Below are 21,446 nucleotides of genomic sequence, written 5' to 3'. Positions count from 1 at the left end.
CAGAACATTCTCCAGGATAGATCACGTCTTAGGTCACAAATCAAGCCTCAGAAAATTTAAGAAAATTGAAATCATATCAAGCATCTTTTCTGACCACAATGCGGTGAGATTAGAAATCAATTACGGGAAAAAACATAAAAAACACAGACACATGGAGGCTAAACAATATGTTACTAAATAATCAAGAGATTACTTAAGAAATCAAAGAGGAAATGAAAAAATACCTAGAGACAAATGACAATGAAAACATGATGATCCAAAACCTATGGGATGCAGCAAAAGCAGTTCTAAAAGGCAAGTTTATAGCTATACAATACAAGTCTACCTCAAGAAACAAGAAAAATCTCAAATAAACAATCTAACCCTACACCTAAAGGAACTAGAGAAAGGAGAACAAACAAAACTCAAAGTTAGCAGAAGGAAAGAAATCATAAAGATCAGAGTAGAAATAAATGAAATAGAAACAAAGAAAACAATAGCAAGGATCAATAAAGCTAAAAGCTGGTTCTCTGAGATGATAAACAAAATTGACAAACCGTTAGCCACACTCATAAAGAAAAAGAGGGAGAGAACTCAAATCAATAAAATGAGAAATGAAAAAGGAGAAGTTACAGCAGACACTGCAGAAATACAAAGATTCCTAAGAGACTACTACAAGCAACTCTATGCCAATAAAATGGACAACCTGAAATAAATGGACAAATTCTTAGAAAGGTATCACCTTCCAAGACTGAACCAGGAAGAAATAGAAAATATGAACAGACCAATCACAAGGAATGAAATTGAAACTGTGATTAAAAATCTTCCAACAGACAAAAGCACAGGACCAGATGATTTCACAGGTGAATTCTATCAAACATTTAGAGAAGAGCTAACACCCATCCTCCTCAAACTCTTCCAAAAAATTGCAGAGGAAGGAACACTCCCAAACTCATTCTATGAGACCACCATTACCCTGATACCAAAACCAGACAAAGATACTACAAAAAAAGAAAATTATAGACCAATATCACTGATGAATATAGATGCAAAAATCCTCACCAAAATACTAGCAAACAGAATCCAACAACACACTAAAAGGATCATACACCACGATCAAGTAGGATCTATCCCAGGGATGCAAGGATTCTTCAAAATACGCAAATCAACCAATGTGATACACCACATTAACAAATTGACGAATAAAAACCATACGATCATCTCAATAGATGCAGAAAAAGCTTTTGATAAAATTCAATACACGTTTATGATAAAAACTCTCCAGAAAGTGGGCATAGAGGGAAGCTACCTCAACATAATAAAGGCCACATATGACAAACCCACAGCAAACATCATTCTCAATGGTGAAAAACTGAAAGCATTTCCTCCAAGATCAGGAACAAGACAAGGATGTCCACTCTCACCACTATTATACAACATAGTTTTGGAAGTCCTAGCCATGGCAATCAGAGAAGAAAAAGAAATAAAAGGAATATAAACTGGAAAAAGAAGAAGTAAAACTGTCACTGTTTGCAGATGACATGATACTATACATAGAGAACCCTAAAGATGCTACCAGAAAACTACTAAAGCCAATTAATAAATTTGGTAAAGTTGCAGGATACAAAATTAATGCACAGAAATCTCCTGCATTCCAATACACTAATGATGAAAAATCCGAAAGAGAAATTAAAGAAACACTCCCATTTACCACTGTAACAAAAAGAATAAAATACCTAGGAATAAACCTACCTAGGGAGACAAAAGACCTGTATGCAGAAAAGTATAAGACACTGATGAAAGAAATTAAACATGATACCAACAGATGGAGAGTTATCCCATGCTTTTGGATTGGAAGAATCAATATTGTGAAAATGACTATACTACCCAAAGCAATCTACTGATTCAATTCAATCCCTATCAAATTACCAATGGCCTTTTTTACGGAACTAGAACAAAAAATCTTAAAATTTGGGGCTTCCCTGGTGGCGCAGTGGTTGAGAGTCTGCCTGCCAGTGCAGGCGACACGGGTTTGTGCCCCGGTCCGGGACGATCCCACATGCCGCGGAGTGGCTAGGCCGGTGAGCCATGGCTGCTGAGCCTGTGCGTCCAGAGCCTGTGCTCTGCAACGGGAGAGGCCACAACAATGAGAGGCCCGCGTACCGCAAAAAAAATCTTAAAATCTGTATGGAGACACAAAAGACCCCGAATAGCCAAAGCTGTCTTGAGGGAAAATAACGGAGCTGGAGGAATCAGACTCCCTGACTTCAGACTATACTACAAAGCTACAGTAATCAAGATAATATGGTACTGGGACAAAAACAGACATATAGATCAATGGAACAAGATAGGAAGCCCAGAGATAAAGCCACCCACCTATGGATACCTAATCTATGACAAAGGAGGCAAGGATATATAATGGAGCAAAGACAGTCTCTTCAATAAGTAGTGCTGGGAAAACTGGACAGCTCCATGTAAAAGAATGAAATTAGAACACTCCCTAACACCATACACAAAAATAAACTCAAAATGGATTAGAGACCTAAATGTAAGGCCACACACTATAAAACTCTTAGAGGAAAACATAGGAAGAAAACTCTTTGACATAAATCACAGCAAGATCTTTTTTGATCCACCTCCTAGAGTAATGGAAATAAAAACAAAAATAAACAAATGGGACCTAATGAAACTTCAAACCTTTTGCACAGCAAAGGAAACCATAAAGAAGTAGAACAGACAACCTTCAGAATGGGAGAAAATATTTGCAAACGAATCAACGGACAAAGGATTAATCTCCAAAATATATAAACAGCTCATGCAGCTCAATACTGAAAAAACAAACAACCCAATCCAAAAACGGGCAGAAGACCTAAATAGACATTTCTCCAAAGAAGACATACAGATACTCAAGAAGCACATGAAAAGCTGCTCAACATCACTAATTATTAGAGAAATGCAAATCAAAACTACAATGAGGTATCACCTCACACCAGTTAGAATGGGCATCATGAGAAAATCTACAAACACGAATGTTGGAGAGGGTGTGGAGAAAAGGGAACCCTCTTGCACTGCTGGTGGGAATGTAAATTGATAAAGCCATGATGGAGAACAGTATGGAGGTTCCCTAAAAAACTAGAAATAGAAGTACCATATGACCCAGCAATTCCACTACTGGGCATATACCCAGAGAAAACCATAATTCAAAAAGACACATGCACCCCAATGTTCACTGCAGCGCTATTTACAACAGCCAGGTCATGGAAGCAACCTAAATGCCCACTGATAGATGAATGGATAAAGAAGATGTGGTACACATATACAATGGAATATTACTCAGCCACAAAAAGGAATGAAATTGGGTCATTTGTAGAGACGTGGATGAATCTAGAGACTGTCACACAGAGTGAAGTAAGTCAGAAAGAGAAAAACAAATATCGTATATTAACGCATATACGTGGAACCTAGAAAAACGGTACAGATGAACCAGTTTGCAGGGCAGAAATTGAGACACAGATGTAGAGAACAAACGTATGCACACCAAGTGGGGAAAGCAGTGGGGGGGTGGGGGGGTGACATGAATTGGGCAATTGGGATTGACATGTATACACTGATGTGTATAAAATGGATGACTAATAAGAACCTGCCATATAAAAAAAAATTCAATGTAATAATATAATTAATTAATTAATTTTTAAAGTATGAAATGTAAATCATCTTCAATCATTAATAAATCAACTTAAATTGTCTCCTGTGAGTGTTTCCACACATATACAGAGAAATACTGCCTTTGTCAGTATCCCGCATTAAAATCTTAAATAGATGGAGTCTAGCGTAACTCTTTTTTTTCTTTAAATCACTTCCTACAATATACAGAAACACGTAAGACACAAAGAAAGCTAAGGAAGCTCTCAGTCCCAGAGTTGGTAGTATAGTGGGAGTTGAAGAAAATGAGCCTTTCCAGTCTCCCAGGGAAAGAAGGGGTGAGAGGACACAGAACGTCACTAGGCCCCTGGTGGTGAGTCTGGTGCTGGGCCCATGCACAGCCTAGTTCTCTACCAAAGGGAAGTGCCGATTTTCCTTGCCATGGCCCTGGCCTTGCTCCCATGCTCATCCTCCAGTTTCCAGAAGTCGTGAAGTTCCCAGAATGGCCCCTTCCTTTAGTTCCCTAACATTTTCACTCAGGGGAGAAGGCCGCTTACCCTGTCATGGTGTCAGAGTCCCAGGGTAGTTTTCACCCTGCAGGATGGTGAGAGAAGATCTCCCTAGCGCCTTGCTGTTTGGTTTCTGTCTGCTGCTCTTAGAACCTGAAGATCAAGGAGTGTCAGGGTCTCTCAAGGGCTTGTCCAAGCCCTGGCTGGCTATAGGGGTCTCTGAGGGATGTCCTGTTTCCTCCTTGGAAAACACCTGCTTGGAAGGGAGTCTCAGTCTGATCCTCAAGGGGAAACTGTGTGCCCAGAGGCAAGTCCAGTTGAGAAGATGAAGGTGTCTCTAGGGGCAGAATAGGTTCTGAAGACTTAATCTAGGGTCTTCAGTCTCAAATACGTCACTCAGCTGTTTCACCAGTGGGCTTGGGGGCTTTCTGCTGGTCTTCATAGGCGTCCGTGCAACGCCAAGGGTAGGAGAACGGGGATCTGAGTCCTGGGCCTGCTTAGGACCCTCCAGCTGCTCTGCCGTTGGCAGGTTTGGCTGTGGAGAGCTCACTACCTGGATGGGAGTGCACAGGACACCAGCACTGGGTGAACGTGGGTCTGAAACTCGAGCTAGAAGCTTATTGTGCAGCGGGCTGCACTGGAATGACTGGGACGCTCTTGGCTGAGCCCACCTCAACCAGGAGAAATAGGATGGGGCAGGGCCCAGCCCAGGCAAGGAGGGGATGCCGAGCCCCATTTCCACCTTTGGGTACAAAGCAGCTCAATCCTCCTAGTATACTTCTTTATCTAAGCAATACTTAATGGAAATATGTCTCCAACACTACAATTCATATTCACATAATTAGTATGTCAGTGAGAAAATGATGATTGCTTCCTCAGCAGTTACCAAACTAATCATCTTTACAGAGGACTTGGCAACACCAACGGCAAGGTTTGAATATAAATTAACAGTGGGAATTTGCCTTCCCTGTGAAACCCACGAGGTGACCTCAGCAGACTCAACCAAGAGAAGCTGAGATCTGTTTATTCTGTTTTCCTTGCTTAGTCATCTCTTTAAGAATAATAACTCTGACTAGACAGAAATATGTTGAAACTGTCACTGTAATAAACCTTAATCCTCAATTTTGGGGCTGGAATGCCTTGTACTCCCATATGTATTAGAACCACAGGGCAGAACAACTCTAACTTTCAAATAGAGTGAAAAACCACATGTCCTGGAAGTAATACTGAAATTCTCCAATGATCCAATTTGCCCACTCCTGTGGATCCTTGGCTATTTCTGATCTGAAAGTATAGTTAGTAGAATCAAGGTATCACTTAAAATAATCAGGCAGAAAAATATAGGGAACAGATAGGGAGGAAGAGAGGCAATATGAAAAGAAAGAAAAGTAAAAGTATGAAAGGGATTGTGTGAGCATTCATGTACACACACTGTTAGGCAACAGGGAACAGTAAAAGGAAGTAAAGGCAGCAGTGGGGAGAGGGGAAAAAGGGAAGATGAGGATAAGTTCAAAGGAGAAAAACAAGTAATGTATGTAATGCCAAAATAATAAAAATCATATAGGCGTATGATCCTTTATAATTTGTAATATACATACATACCTATAATTGAATAAAAGTTGTTACAGTATATGGTCTTACATTCTAAACAACTGAATATATATGCACGCCCTCTACACCCACACACACACACACACACACACGGAAAGCTAAATAATTCTATCATTAGAATGCTAGTTATCACTGGAATGGAAGTTCCAAGAGAACAGGAAACATACTTGCTCTGCTTAACCACTACATCCTCAAAGTCTGACTGGGACATGATAAATGTGCCCTAAATATGTGTAGAAGGAAATAAAGAAAAGGGGAACAGAAGTAAAAGAATATAAGAAGAAAATGCGAGGGTACTTGTCTTTAAAAATCAAACATCCATATTTAGGTGACACTGAGTTTCTCTAACACAAAATAACCAATGTAGGACAGCAGATATATTCTCCAACTGGTCTAAAGGTTGACTTCTTGCCTCCACATTAGAATATGCATTTCTCCTATTTTAACGTTAATACTAAATCGAAAATATTTTAATATTAATGATTAAATTTTGTATTATTGCTAAAATGGATATGTCCCGTCATAAAAATATACACAATTACATGGCAGATAAGTTTCAAGAGCGTTATACTCATCACTGAAGGAATCATTAAAAATTATTTTTAAAAAATAATATCCAAAAAAATTTTAATGCCAATTTATAACTATTAAATATTTACACAAATTTTCCAGCACACATCTACTGCACGAAGCAAAGTAATTTAATAATTAAATACAAATAAGCAATCCTCTACTTGTAGACTAGCAAGTCTGAAATCCATTTTAACTCAAAGACCTCCCAATGGGTTGATTACAAAGGAAGAATTATAAAGGCACTTAGACTGAGTATTAGAATTGGGGTACAAAAACTGACGGGGGATGGATGGAAGAACAATAAGCAGAGGCAGTAAAAAGTCAAAGGGCTAGGAGACTTCAGCCAGCAAATGTTGGCTGAAAGGCAGACCAAAACTAGAGAAAAGTCAATTAAAATGAGACCAGAACCTCAATAACAACAAAAACAACCCAATTTAAAAATGGGCAAATAACCTAAATAGACATGTCTCCAAGAAAGATATACAAATGGACAGTAAGTACATGAAAAGATGCTCAACATCACTAGTTATTAGGGAAATGGAAATCAAAACCGTGAGATAACACTTCACGTCCATTAGGATGGCTATTATCAAAAGACAGAAAATAAGTATTGGCAAGAATGTGGAGAAAATGGAATCCCTGTGCATTGCTGGTGGGAATGTAAAATAGCACAATGCTACAAAAAATAGTATGCAGGTTCCTCAAAAACTTAAACATAAAATTACCACATGATCCAGCATTCCCAGCTCTAGGTATATACCCACAGAATTGAAAGCAGACTCTCACAGAGATAAATGTCTATCCATGCTCATAGTAGCATTAGTCACAACAATCAAAAGGTGGAAGCAACCCAAGTATTCACATACAGATGAATGGTTAAACAAAATGTGGTACATACATACAGTGGAATATTATTCAACCTTAAAAAAAAGAATGAATTCTGATATAGGCTACAACAATGAATGCACCTTGAAAACATTATACTAAGTGAAAGAAGCCAGACATAAAAGAACAAATATTGTTTGATTCTACTTATCTGAGATGCTTAGAATAGTCAAATTCATAGAGACAGACAGTAGAACTGTGATTATGAGGTGCTGGAGGGAGGAGATAATAAAGAGTTATTGTTTAATGTGTACAGAGTTTTAGTTTGGGATGATAAAAATTTCTGTAGTAGACAGTGTGATGTGAATGTACTTAATGCCACTGAATTGTATACTTAAAAATGGTTAGGGCTTCCCAGGTGGCACAGTGGTTGAGAGTCCGCCTGCCAATGCAGGGGACGCGGGTTCGTGCCCCAGTCTGGGAGAATCCCACATGCCACAGAGCGGCTGGGCCCGTGAGCCATGGCCGCTGGGCCCGCGCGTCCGGAGCCTGTGCTCTGCAATGGGAGAGGCCACAACAGTGAGAGGCCCGCGTACTGCAAAAAAAAAAACAAAAAAGATTAAAATGGTATATTTTATGTTATGTGTATTTTACCACAATAAAAAAAAATTGGGAAAAGAAAGACAAGGAGATACATCCTAAAATTAGTCATTACTCATCTTAAACGATACACAATTCGAAAAAAGAGAATAGATTATAGAGGATATAGTGGGTTGAAAAGCGGCCCCCAAAAGGTATGTCTACATCCTAATCCCCAGAACCTTTGAATGGGACCTCATTTGAAATAAAAAAAAAAAAATCTTTGCAGGAAGAGATCATCCTGGATTATTGGAGTGGGCCCTAAATCCAATGACGAGTGTCCTTTTGAGAGAAAGGAAGAGGGAAATTTGAGACAGACAGAAGAGGAAAATACACAGACACATAGAGGAGAAGGTTAATGTGAAGATGCAGACAGAGACTGAAGTGATGCAGCTACAATCCAAGGAATGCCAAGGATTTCTGGCAGCCAGCCACCAAAAGCTGGAAGAGGCAAAAAATGGAGTCTCCTTTAGAGCCTCTGGAAGGAGTGCTGCCTTGTCAACACCTTCATTTCAAATTTCTGGCCTCCAGAATTGTGAGAGAATAAATTTCTATTGTTTTAAGCCACCAAATTTGCAGTAATTTGTTATGACAGCCCTAGGAAATTACCATAGGGGGTAAAAAGATAAAATGAAAAGTAAGAAAGTAGACTTCATGAGCACAGAACATGTCATTCAAGCCAAAATTTAACTACGTAAAGTGGGAGGAAAAGGGGATCCTGGGCTTCACCCCTAAGTCGCGATTTCTGGCCATATGATGTCAGAGGGCGAAGTGCTGAAGCCCCCCATCAGGTCAGGGCAGGAGTATGGCTGGCGCATGCTCCTGGCCAGTGTCTCTAGGATCTGGCACAGCACCCCGACAGGGACACCGAGACATCAGACCACAAAGAAAGGCTGCACCCTGCTACATCAAGCTTTACAAGAGAAGTTGTCATCCAAGACATTCCCATTAAGACATTTTAATTCTGTGAATTAACACTCCCATATCCCTTTGTCCACTCCCAGACAAAATGAAGATACCTGTCCTCTGCCGCCCCATGTTAAATGCTTGTGAGTGATCTTCCAATAGGCAGTGGCATGCACACACACTAAGATAGGCCAGGTGTCTACCCAGTCACATATAGTAGGAACTGGGAGATGGAAGATGTGTAAGTATGCCGTGTATGGGTATTACTTAACTGGCACCCCTAACCAAGCCAAGTCTTCCAGAATTTCTCAAGTTGATTTTACTATTAACTGGGCAAGAAGGAGGTCCTGGATTCTTTTTTATTTTTTTTTAATTAAAAAAATGGTTGACTCAGTTTTCAATTCTTAGACATGGATAGATATTTTCTTTTGTATGTCTTTTTTTTTTTTTTAAAGAAATCATGTTGGATTAGGAGTATACTTGGTTGTAAAAGAGTAGTGTCATGTAATTTGCGATGAGGGAAGCTACTCTGAGTGTGTTTTACTTTTTAAATCCTTTACTACCTGCTAGAGAGACTACCTCATGGTCAAACTTAATATGTGGAACTATTTGCCTGGAAAAAATGAGATTTATACTGGAGGAAGCAGAACAGTAATAATCTAAGTCCTCGGTTAAATCCCAGCTCTGGCACTTAGCTAGGCTGTCTTGGATAGTTTAGCTAACCTCACTAACTCAAACTCAAACACATCTAGTTTGAGGATCACCCTAAAAACATTCTAACTAAAAGTACAAAAGATATTTACTAATTAGAAAAGAAATGAGAATTTGTGTTGTTGATTTTATGCTGACCTTGTTATATTTCATTTTAGTATTTTCAAACCAACAATTCATGCTATTTTTATGTTTCACTTTAGCAAGAGGAATTTATATGTACAAGAAGATGATACATACCCTATTATATACAATTATATTCCTCAAAGAATTATCTTTAAGTGGCAGGCAGATTTTTAAATATTTCAGTACAGTACACTATTACCTACACTTGAAATTCAATCCACAACAGCACTGTAATATCAGATATAATTCTAATTTATTCCTCTTCAAATATTCTAAAATGTTGCATTCTTTTTCCTCCCATCCGTTTACTTCACACATTTCTCCAATCGCCCTGAAACCATCTTCTCTTCTCTTCTTCACACACACACATACTCTCTCTCTCTCCCCCGCCTCTTTTCTCCTTTCATTCCTATATCCTTTCTTCTGGAATTGAATACAGCCACTAGAGGGCAATAAGTTTACAAAGATAAATGTACTTATCTATAATGAATTGAGATTCACATACTAATAAATTTTAAAACTATTATCATCACAAACCATAAAGCACTGGCAATTAGACTTGAATATGCAAGGTATGCATTTAGAACTCTAAAATTTATCCTAGAAAAGGAGTTCACAGAAGCATATAATAATGTTCAAAAAAGGAATTCCATTTTCTCACTAAGCACTAAAAAAATACGCTTAATTCACCTATACATAGCAATATTAGAAATCAGGATTTTTTTTTAATATTAGCCAGACCAGAGAAGGAAAAACGGGGAAACAAAAACACAAAAAGGTACAATATGCAGGGTGGGTAGAAAAGAAGCGATTTCTTCCAAGCCTCCCAACTACTACATTCAGAATACGATGAACTGAATAATGTAGTGGGGTTTACCAACCCTTTCTTCTATTAAAATTATGGGGAAATTTAACAGGTATACTTTTGGGGGAGAAAAACAGCGACCGTAGAGAGAAATACAGACTTCACTTCTTCTCTCCCAATTAAGGATACGAGGGGAGAAAGAAGTTAACAGTCACTAACCCTGACAGATAATTTTACTATTTTTTGCACAGAACCCGAATTCAAATGAACTTTTTTACTCTATATTTATTTAAGCTGACATTACAGAACGGCAACACTTTTGACACTGACATTTTCTTACCCTCATTGGATGTATATCAGCATAAGGAGGTTTTCCTTCCGCCATTTCTATAGAAGTAATGCCAAGGGACCAGATGTCAGCCACACAGTTATAGCCTATTTCTTGAATTACCTCAGGAGCCATCCAAAATGGAGTTCCTATCACAGTATTGCGTTTTGCCATTGTATCCTGCAAAAGCATTACACAGACATAAATATTACTACAAAAACACTAAGGAAATGTATTTGCCAACATATTCTTTAAACTACATATCTGAAACCCTCAAATACTACAGGTTATATCTGAAACTATTTTCCTAAAATTTCAACTCGTTGTGACATGACATACTTAGAAACTTTGAATTCTGAAATAGCCAAGAGTCCACAAGTAACTTATCTCCACTACCTTCATTAAAGACAGGCATTAAAGATAGTACTATAACAATAAAAGCTACAGAAATGAACAAATGTAGCTTTCCTTTCTGAATATTTAAACATTTTGATGACAATATATATATTTTCATATTCATTCAATGTCTCTTAAATTGCAAATGAAAGTAATAAATAATATGTAAATAATGGCTCCTTCTCCCTGATAACAATGAAGTTATGTATTTCTTTCCATAACCCCCAAAATATACTATCAAAGTTTAGTCATACTCAAACCTGGACATATAAACCAAAAGTGTTTCCAAAAGCATTACACTTACTGTTAACTGACCAGCAACTCCAAAATCCGCCAATTTTGCATGTCCTTCTGTATTGAGGAGAATATTTCCAGCTTTTATATCTCTGTGTATTTTTCTCATAAAGTGTAAATATTCTAGTCCTTTCAAAGTAGATTTAAGAATAGTTGCAATTTCATCTTCTGTTAACTGGAAAGAAATATTTTAAAAACTCAATTGAAATGCCATGTTAGATAAACACTTATAAGAGAGCACTGTTAACAAGCACTTCTTTCTAAAGACCATTAGCCTCTAGGAAAAGGCTAAAAGGTAAAGTACTGAGAAGTTCTGATGAAAGAAAATGTCATCAATCAATTTCTCCTTTCTTTAAAATTATCAATGTCATTCCTAACATATAATATATCTCAAGAAACAACATGACCCTAAGAAATCACTATTCCCTATATCATCTAACACTGAGGTGGCAATATTGCAGCCATCCGTCCTGAAAAAGTACATTCAGACACAGTTCCCTGTGGTGCCTCCAATTACTGATGAAAATGGGAACCAACAGTGTTACATAAAAGAGAGGAAATGAGAAAGGGTGAATTGCCAAGAGTCTCCTGCATGAAGTGTTCACACCAATACCACTCCTCCCCCTTCCAGCCAGCTCATTCCTAATCCACCCAGGTCCTAGATTTCTGACCCTAATAATGAGAACTCAAAAATGGACATGTCAGAGAAAGACTAGGAAAATGGGAACACGAACAAAGGCTGTCAGGGGAAGGAAAAGGGAGGAGGGAGGAGAAAAGAAGGCCAAGGAGGAGAGAGGAGGGGAAAACATTCTTAGTAGTTGTAGCAGTAGAAGCAGTGCTACCTGTACCAGGCACTGTGTAAGAGTTTTGCACGTATTATCTCATTTATCCTTACAACAACCCTATAAGGTAAATACTATTATTATCACCATTTGACAAATGAAGCTATTACAGAGGTTCAGTAACTTCCTTCTGGTCACACACAAGTAAGATGGAACCAAGATGTGAGTCCTCTCTGATCATAATCTATGTTTTTAACCACCATGCCTCTCCTGACAAACCTTATTCAAGCGCAACCTATTTTTATCAGAAACATCCTCTTAGTTTTCAAATACATCAAGTAATACCAATAGCTCAGGATAATAAAACCTACTTCCCACTATAAGCATAACCACTATAAGCATAACCCAAAGAAATAAGTTGAAAGAAGGGAATCTCAATTTATACAGAGATAGAGGACATTGCTCTATATGAGAGAAAGGAAAAAAAAATGAAAATCAGAAAGAATTCAAATGCCCCACACACAGTGGGATAACAGGAAGATACAGTAAAAATTGAAAATATAAAAATATGAAGACTATGTAAAATGTGAAAATAACTACTGGAAGAAGCTTGCTTCCACCGCCACCAATCCTGCAGTGGTTCATGCCAAGAAATAACTTGGGTGAACAACTGGATATTCACATGTAAAAAAAACTGAAGTTGGACTCCTACCTCACACCATATACAAAAATTTACTCAAAATGGATCAACAACCTAAATATGAGTTAAAACCACAAAAGTCTTAGAAGAAAACATAAGTGTAAAACTCCACGACCTTGGGTTGGGCAATGTATCAATGTATCATTAGATACAGCATCAAAAGCACAAGCAACAAGAGAAAAATACAGATAAAGCTGAACTTAATCAAAATTAAAAACTTTTGTGCATTAAAGGCCATTATGAAGAAAGCGAAAAGACAACCCACAGAATGGGAGAAAGTATCTGCAAAGCATGTATCTGATAAGAGTCTGGAATCCATAGTACATAAAGAACTCTTCTAACTCAACCAAGAAAAGACAAACAATCCCAATGGCAAAAGACTTGAATAGACATTTCTCCAAAGAAGATATACAAATGGTCACACATAAAAAGACAGATGTTCAACATCATCATCATTGGTCATTAGGGAATGCAAATCAAAGCCACAATAAAGTACCACTTTACACCCACTAGGATGGCTATAATAAAATTAAAAAAAATAGAAAGTAACAAGTGCTGGCAAGAATGTGAAAAAATTGACATTCTCATGCATTTCTGGTGCAACCATTGTGGAAAACAATATTTAAGTTCCTTGGAAAGTTTTTTTAAGAAAGTTAACCACAGAATTACCATATGACCCAGCAATCCCATTCCTAGGTAAATACTCAAAAGAAATGAAAACTGGTACTCAAACAAATATGTACATGAATGTTCACAGTACTACTCACAATGGCCAAAATGTTGAAACAACCCTAATATCTATGAACAGATAAATGGATAAACAAATTATGGTATACACATACAATGGAATGGAATATTATTCAGTCATGAAAAGGAATAAAGTATGGACATGTGGATGGACCTCAAAAACATTAAGCTGGGCACAAAAGGGCACATATTGTATGATTCCATTTATATGAAATACTCAGAATAGTTAAATCCATAGAGAAAGAAAGCAAACTGGTACTTGCCAGGAGCTAGGGGAAGAGGGGGAATGGGGAGAAACTGCTTAATGAATAGGGGTTGATGAAAATATTTTGGAACTAGACAGAGGTAGTAATTACACAACATTGTGAATGCACTAATGCCAAGGAATTTTTCACTTTAAAATGGTAAATCTTATGTTATATGAATTTCACCTCAACTTAAAAAAAAACAAAACCCTTATCATGTTAAAATTTCTAAGCAAATTGCCAGGTGGTTTACCTTTAAATACAATACCAATATATATTGTCATAAAGTATTGTACAGATCATGCAAAGCTTTGCAGGTCATGGGTAAGGAGTCTGGATTATTTGAAAATTCTAATACTTCCAGGAACTGATTCTCTACCTCAGACCAGATGGTCTGACTTCATGGTCCACAGAGAGCAAGTGGTATGTTCTGAAGCTGCACTATCCAATACAGTAGCTCCTCAGCATTTGAAACATAGCTAACCCAAATTGAGATATGCTATAAATGTAAAATATACACCAAAGTTTAAGGCTTAGTACCAAAAGAGAATGTAAGGTATCTCATTAATAACTTACATACTGCTTATACTTTTACATGATATGTATATATTAATTATATTAATTATTTTATTTAAAATCTGTTAATGTTTAATATAAGCTATTGATATTAATAAAATATTATTAGATGTTATAACATTAATATTACATATTAGTATATTTAATACATTATTAAAATTAACTTCACCTATTACTTTTTTTTTTAAATGTGGATGCTAGGAAGTTTAGAATTACATATGTGGCTCGTGTTAAGTTTGTACTGAACAGTAGTGCACTAAGAAAAGCGTCCACAAGAGCAGAGATATTTGGTTCACCAATGTATCCACAATGCTTGGAACCATGCCTGGCACACAGTTAGCACTCAATAAATAATTAATGAATGGGTACAGACTTGTAGTTACTAAAAGAAAAGAGATATTCACATCTGATGTTCCCAGTTTTTTTAATTAGTGGTTTGCAGCCACGGTGGGGGAGTGGAGGCAGGGGTGCTGCTGAGGGCTACCACACCACACCACTGCAGAGGTATGCAAGGTGGCGGTGCTGTCATATGGGCCTGGGTTCTCTCCCCTCTCCCTATTCCACATTCCTGGATAAAGATTAAAGAGCTCAGGGTGTTACAAAAGCAGTACCAGTCCAAAAAACTGTGTCATGTTTAGTTACTTCAATGCTGACCTTTTCAGTTACCTAGACCTCAATTTTTATCCTCTTAGCATTCCACTATTTCCAACCAATAAGTAACTAATCCTTCATTAACTCGATTTGTTGTCTCTGCTCCTGTACCCTATATTTCAGAGCTGCATTATAGAGAAAGTTCAGAATTAAATTGACTTACTATACTTCAAGGTCTCAGGATCTACCTGATTTCAGTGCTGTAAAGCACTGAATGCTGTGAAGCATTTGCCACTGGACAAATCCACAGCAAGGCTAAAGGAAGACTTGCCAGAGATATTACACTGATTCATGCGCTGTCTGACTTTGCTAGAAGACTTCAAAAGTTCATTCCAACTCTATGATTTTATAACAAATTAACGAAAGATCTTCACAGTCTTTTCTTAACAAAAGACTATAATAAATAATAAATTCACACTAATTTGGACATCCATTTTTATTCTTTCAACAAGTATCTACTTCACTGGCTCTCTCGTGTAAGTCCTGTTAAAGGTGCTGGGTATACAGTGGTGAAGAAACTGACTGTCCTAGTTTTTACAAAGCTTACAAGAATACCTGAGGCCACAGCCTGTATTTGGCCCTGAATTATTAAAGGTGGAGAGGACTGATCTGAAGCAAATGTGTAAAGTTTCTAAAGCTCCTCTCCCATTGAGCTTTTCTCCCCCTACTTCAGGGGGTCATTTCATATCTTCCCCTAATCAAAAAACATGATGCAATATCCAATCATTCATACCAGTAGATGGATGTCTTAATTTAAAATTATTTGTGTACAGTATTATTTTTAACAATCCATCTGAATATTAAGGCTCAAATGTATCTGCACTTTAAGCCTTTTAACTTCAATTACAAAATGAAAGGTTTCTATCCCTCAATAAAATCATTTTAAACAATAATAAACAAGTAAACAAATATTTTCTAAAACACAGAAATATAATGTTGACTTAAATTTTTATATTACTTTACAATTATAGAGTATTTTATGTGCATTTCACACAATTAAATAAACAGAAACACTTTATCGTCCCTTTCTATAGATGAGGAAACAAATTCAGAGAAATTGAGTGGTCTGTCAAACACAACTATTTAAGGGGCAAGCCCACGTATCTTCTGACTCTATAGTAGTGGGATAGTCTATACTCTATAGACTATCACATCACTGCCAGATGTCACAAACATGAATATATGAACTAGTCTCAATATAAGAAAATAGGGAGTTGCAAGGCTTGTTCCAAAGGTGATATTCAAAACACGTATTTGACAAAGAGTAAAAGCAATGTGTAATCAGAACAGTCATGAGCCATAAAGCCAACCAGTCAGAACAGCTACAGTGGTTAACAACAGTAAGAATAGATACCAACCAGAAACAAACAGTAAAACTGAATAGCAGCCCTGTGTATCAGGCAGAATGCCTACTGCATCTTAGCATTCAAATCTAAATTATTTTAAATGGTGTGCCAGCCAAACAAAACAAGTATACCTGTAAATGAACTCAGCAAGTAAGCAGACTCACCTAGCCTGAAAAGTAACCTAAACTGAAGACATCAGAAGTAGCTTTCTGAGTATTTTATTGAAAACAGATGCTTAATCCCACCATAAAGAACACATAGATGAATTATTTAAGCATTTTAAAAACAGTTAAATAAAAGTAAACAAAAATCAAAGTAAGTATCAAATCAGTAGGCAAGAAGAGTTTCTAATCAAAAAAAGCAAAGAAGGGCTTCCCTGGTGGCGCAGTGGTTGAGAGTCCGCCTGCCAATGCAGGGGACATCGGTTCGTGCCCTGGTCTGGGAGAATCCCACATGCCACGGAGCGGCTGGGCCCGTGAGCCATGGCTGCTGGGCCTGTGCATCCGGAGCCTGTGCTCCACAACGGGAGAGGCCACAACAGTGAGAGGCCCGCGTACCGCAAAAAAGAAAAAAAAAAAAAAAAGCAAAGAATTATGAGAATTTATTAGCTTTGTCTACATAAAAACTATAAGCTTAGAAAACAGAAAACTATTCACAGCAAATACAGTAAGATACTTAGTATACAGAATTATTTAGAACATAAAGAGCTCACAAGAAAAACAATAAAATCTCAATAAATAAATAGGCAAGGAAATGAATACGCAATTCACAAAACTTATAATAGGGCTAGTTAACGTACATGAAAAATATTAAACTGCACTAATTATCAAAGAAAAGCAAATTAAAATAATGAAGTATCAATTATAAAATTATCCCATACGGGTCACAGTGTTGCTGAGAATAACATGTGTGGCATGTATAAGAGTATAAGCCATGTGTAACAGTGTTCTAAGAAAGTATATTTTCCAAAAAGCCCTAGAAAATATTCATTCTCTGAAAAAACATTTGTTAAGCACCTGCTCTATGTTGAATTTAAAACGTTTCTAACTTAACCTCATGGAGTTCCAACCTAGCATGAAAGACAGACTTATAAACTACTATAAAAAGCACTTTCAAAGTGAAATGGAACCACAGTAGAGAGCGATTAATTAGGGAAGGAAAGAGGACTGGCATTAAAATTAGGCTTTGAATAAGAAAAGTAGTTCCCCATCCAGAGAAAGGAAAGACCATCAGTAGAGTAACTCAAATAATTAACTGAAAAATAGAAATATGATAGTTATGAAGTAGCACTAAGATATCAAGTGAGGCCCATTTTCCTTCCTTCCACTAAGATGAGAAAAATGGTAAAAAGTGATGGGTCAAACAAACACATGAATGGATGCTCACCATCACTAATCATTAGAGAAATGCAAATCAAAACTACAATGAGGTATCACCTCACACCAGTCAGAATGGCCATCATCAGAAAATCTACAAAAAATAAATGCTGGAGACGGTGTGGAGAAAAGGGAACCCTCTTGCACTGTTGGTGGGAATGTAAATTGATACAGCCACTATGGAGAACAGTATGGAGATTCCTCAAAAAACTAAAAATAGAACTACCATACAACCCAGCAATCCCACTACTGGGCATATACCATGAGAAAACCATAATTCAAAGAGTCATGTACCACAGTGCTCATTGAAGCTCTATTTACAATAGCCACATGGAACCAACCTAAGTGTCCATCGACAGATGAATGGATAAAGATGTGGCACATATATACAATGGAATATTACTCAGCCACAAAAAGAAACAAAATTGAGTTATCTGTAGTGAGGTGGATGGACTTAGAGTCTTTCATACAGAGTGAAGTAAGTCAGAAAGAGAAAAACAAATACCGTATGCTAACATATATATTTGGAAGCTAAAAAAAAAAAAAAAATATATATATATATGGTTCTGAAGAACCTAGGGGCAGGACAGGAATAAAGACGTAGAGAATGGACTTGAGGACATGGGGAGGGGGAAGGGTAAGCTGGGACGAAGTGAGAGAGTGGCATGGACATATATACACTACCAAATGTAAAACAGATAGCTAGTGGGAAGCAGCCTCATAGCACAGGGAGATCAGCTCGGTGCTTTGTGTCCACCTGGAGGGTGGGAGGGAGACGCAGAGGGAAGGGAGGGATATGGGGATATATGTATATGTATAGCTGATTCACTTTGTTATACAGCAGAAACTAACACACCATTGTAAAGCAATTATACTCCAATAAAGATGTTAAAAAAAAAAGACTACAGGAACAAAAAGCAGATCAGTGGTGGCCAGAGATTAAGTGTGGAGAGAGGGGTGACTATAAACACACAGCAGAACTGGGTGTTGGGGGGTGTGGGGCTGTCTGTTCTATATCTTGATTTCGGTGGTACTCACAAGACTTTATACACTTGTCAAAAGTCTTAGGACTGTACACCCCAAAATGTGAAGTTTTCTGTACATAAATTTAAAAAGAAAGTGTGCTGAATCTTATTAAATTGGCTTCTATAAGAAATGGAGTTTGGAGAAAGAAAAAAAAAGTAATGGGCCAAATTTCAGCCTTGTAAGTGTCAAAATGCAGGTAAATCTTAGCAAATTTGGAGCAAAAAATGTTTACTTGGTCTCTTTTAAATATCAATGGTAGCAAATGAACTTTGGAAAAGAACAATATCTATATCAACATTTAAACCATTCTACACGTATTTTGTGTCACTAATGGAGACTAGGAAAGGAAGGAGTGCAGGCCTTCCTAGATGTAGGCCTTGATCTAGATGTTTATTTCGTATCCTTTGGACACATACGGACTATTTGGGGTGGAGGGGGAAGGGAGTTAGTTGACAGTCATTTTCCTAAACAGAGTTTTGTTTTCAAACAATCTTTAAATGTTTTTAACAAATTTCATTTGCATACAAACACAACCAGTTACCAAATAGATTTCTTTTTGGCAACAGAGAGAACTACTTCTTCCCATTACTATAAAAATTTTAAGTAGTATCTTTTTTATTTCTATAATTATGACTTTTCATCAGATAGATTTCAAAATCGTGAGTTTTATATTGGAAATATTTAGGGAGAAAAGAAAAACACAAAAGAGAGGATCTGCTTTATACAGAAAGAGGTGACACAAGATTTTAGTTCTAAGATGGAAAATGCTTAGATCCATTCTCAAACCACAGCTAACACTTCTTTTAGTAGTATCTGTCAAGAATCCATTCCAATGAAAAACTTCATCAACAGAGTACTTCATTTGTGGATTTTACTAGGTTATCATCAATACGATACAGATTTAATTTTATTTGTCACTATACAAATGGAGCAATGTCATTTTTAAATCATTTGAATCGTATTTTAGAGTTTAGTTTAAAAAAAAAAAAGAAAAAGGAGGACGGGAGAGAGATACTACACTATGAATGAAATATTCAGTAATCAGAGATGGAAATAAGACTTTATAGCTGAGCTAATACATTAAAAGACGGAAGTCTACATCTGGTTTCAATACTGGTATGAATTCATTGGCAAATTTAAAAAGAATCCCATTGTACAAAAACAAAAAGATGGTTTTGATAGGCTTTAGTCCTCTGGTTACTTTTGTTTCTAGAGTCTTATGATTAGTACAATAATATGATACATTTAATATGTCACTGTGTATATGGTTTTGATAAAAATGCACCCACCAAGGAGTCTCAAGAGCACATGCACAAGCTGTTTTAAAATACACATACTGACTTAATGTTTTTACTTTAGTAAAAACAAATTCAAGGGAGGCTTTGTAAGTTCATACAAAATTAAGAATTTTAACTTTCTAAAAATGAATCTTCGACGATCTTAGCTAAATCCTGCCTGTTTGACATAATTATTTATGTATATAAAATAATACATTAATTCTATATTTAGTACTTACTATCTATTAAGGAAACAAACCAAAAAATGAGACATAGTTCCCCTTTTCAAGTGCCATAGACAGACAGATAACTATAGAAACTTTATTATCAAATTTTAAGTTTTAACTTGCACAGTGACTTTTCATAAAGTTTTGAAAACCATGTGAGCAAAACTCACCAGTGTAATCCCTACATGGTCTTTTAAGGCCTGGATCAAATCTTACCTCTTTCAAGAAATCACCCTTTATTCCCCAAGTAAGGATTTATCTGTGCAGTGATGGTAATGATAATATCAACAACTCACACTTACTGAGTTTTTACTATACCAGCCACATCACAGGTATCATTTCATTTAATATCCAAACACAACAACAGACGGTAGGCACCAACAAAATTTACTGAGAGCCTGTTTCACTGTCCTTGCCTTCGTGGTGCTTGTAATTTAATGGGGAAGGAAGGGAACAGGAACAAATAATTACAATATTAAAAAATGCCTTCTACAACAAGATTAGGTATAGGAGCACTCCAGGACAGCAGTTTCTAAGGCGATTATACATCAGAACCAGTACTCTTAAAATAAAATCCAAACCATATACTTTAACCCTCAAGGCCTTGAACGATACAGTTCTTGCAGCCTTGACAATCTCACCACACCACTCTCCCCATCCAAGGAAGTCTTCACAGAGGAGGTGACTTTTGAGCTGACTCTTGAAGAATGAACAGAGTTTGTCAGGAGACAAAAGAGGGAATGAAATACTAGGTATGTGTAAAGGGAATGGGCACAAAAATAAATGCAATCCAGTACCAGTTCTTTGTGTCTGACTGTAACATGTATAGGGAAACAGTGCAGAATGCAAAGGTAGGTTAGGGTTAGGGTCAGTTCTGCTTTATGTGCCTACACGTTTTTCAATGGAAAGATGGTATGATTGTACGTCAACTTTTAAGAAGGAAACCATGACAGTAGACTCTCAGCCAAAGACTAACAGTAGGTAAGCTGGTGTGGAGACTGTGATGATAAGATCATCTACAGCAGCAGCAGCTGCAGGAGCGAACAGGTATGTCAACGTGCTCAAAATCCCAATGGATTGTTCAGTCAAAATTTCTAACTTTGAGACGAAGAGATGTCAAAGCACGCAGTTAAGCAGGAAGGCACTGAA

The 21,446-nt window shown here is 37.1% G+C and overlaps 1 protein-coding gene and 1 pseudogene across 3 annotated transcripts in view; both read right to left on the bottom strand.

The window, feature by feature from the left end:
* STK3 (serine/threonine kinase 3) overlaps positions 1-21,446 on the bottom strand; it is a 303,925-nt gene that overhangs the window by 208,843 nt on the left and 73,636 nt on the right. For both annotated transcript variants that reach the window (XM_082600787.1, XM_082600788.1), the window contains exons 5-6: positions 11,355-11,519; positions 10,667-10,834 (exon numbers count right to left, since the gene is read on the bottom strand). In XM_082600787.1, coding sequence (XP_082456913.1) covers positions 10,667-10,834; positions 11,355-11,519 — 333 coding nt within the window. The remainder of the gene's footprint in view (positions 1-10,666; positions 10,835-11,354; positions 11,520-21,446) is intronic.
* LOC309791961 (cell division cycle-associated protein 3-like) lies at positions 4,291-4,606 on the bottom strand (annotated as a pseudogene). The gene has a single exon. The product of its transcript is annotated as a cell division cycle-associated protein 3-like (transcript).

This window comes from Mesoplodon mirus (assembly GCF_964341445.2).
Source record: "Mesoplodon mirus genome assembly, chromosome: 16".
NCBI lineage: Eukaryota > Metazoa > Chordata > Mammalia > Artiodactyla > Ziphiidae > Mesoplodon > Mesoplodon mirus.
The sequence above is the reverse complement of the archived record's forward strand: the minus strand, read 5'-3'. Positions and strand labels throughout refer to the sequence as shown.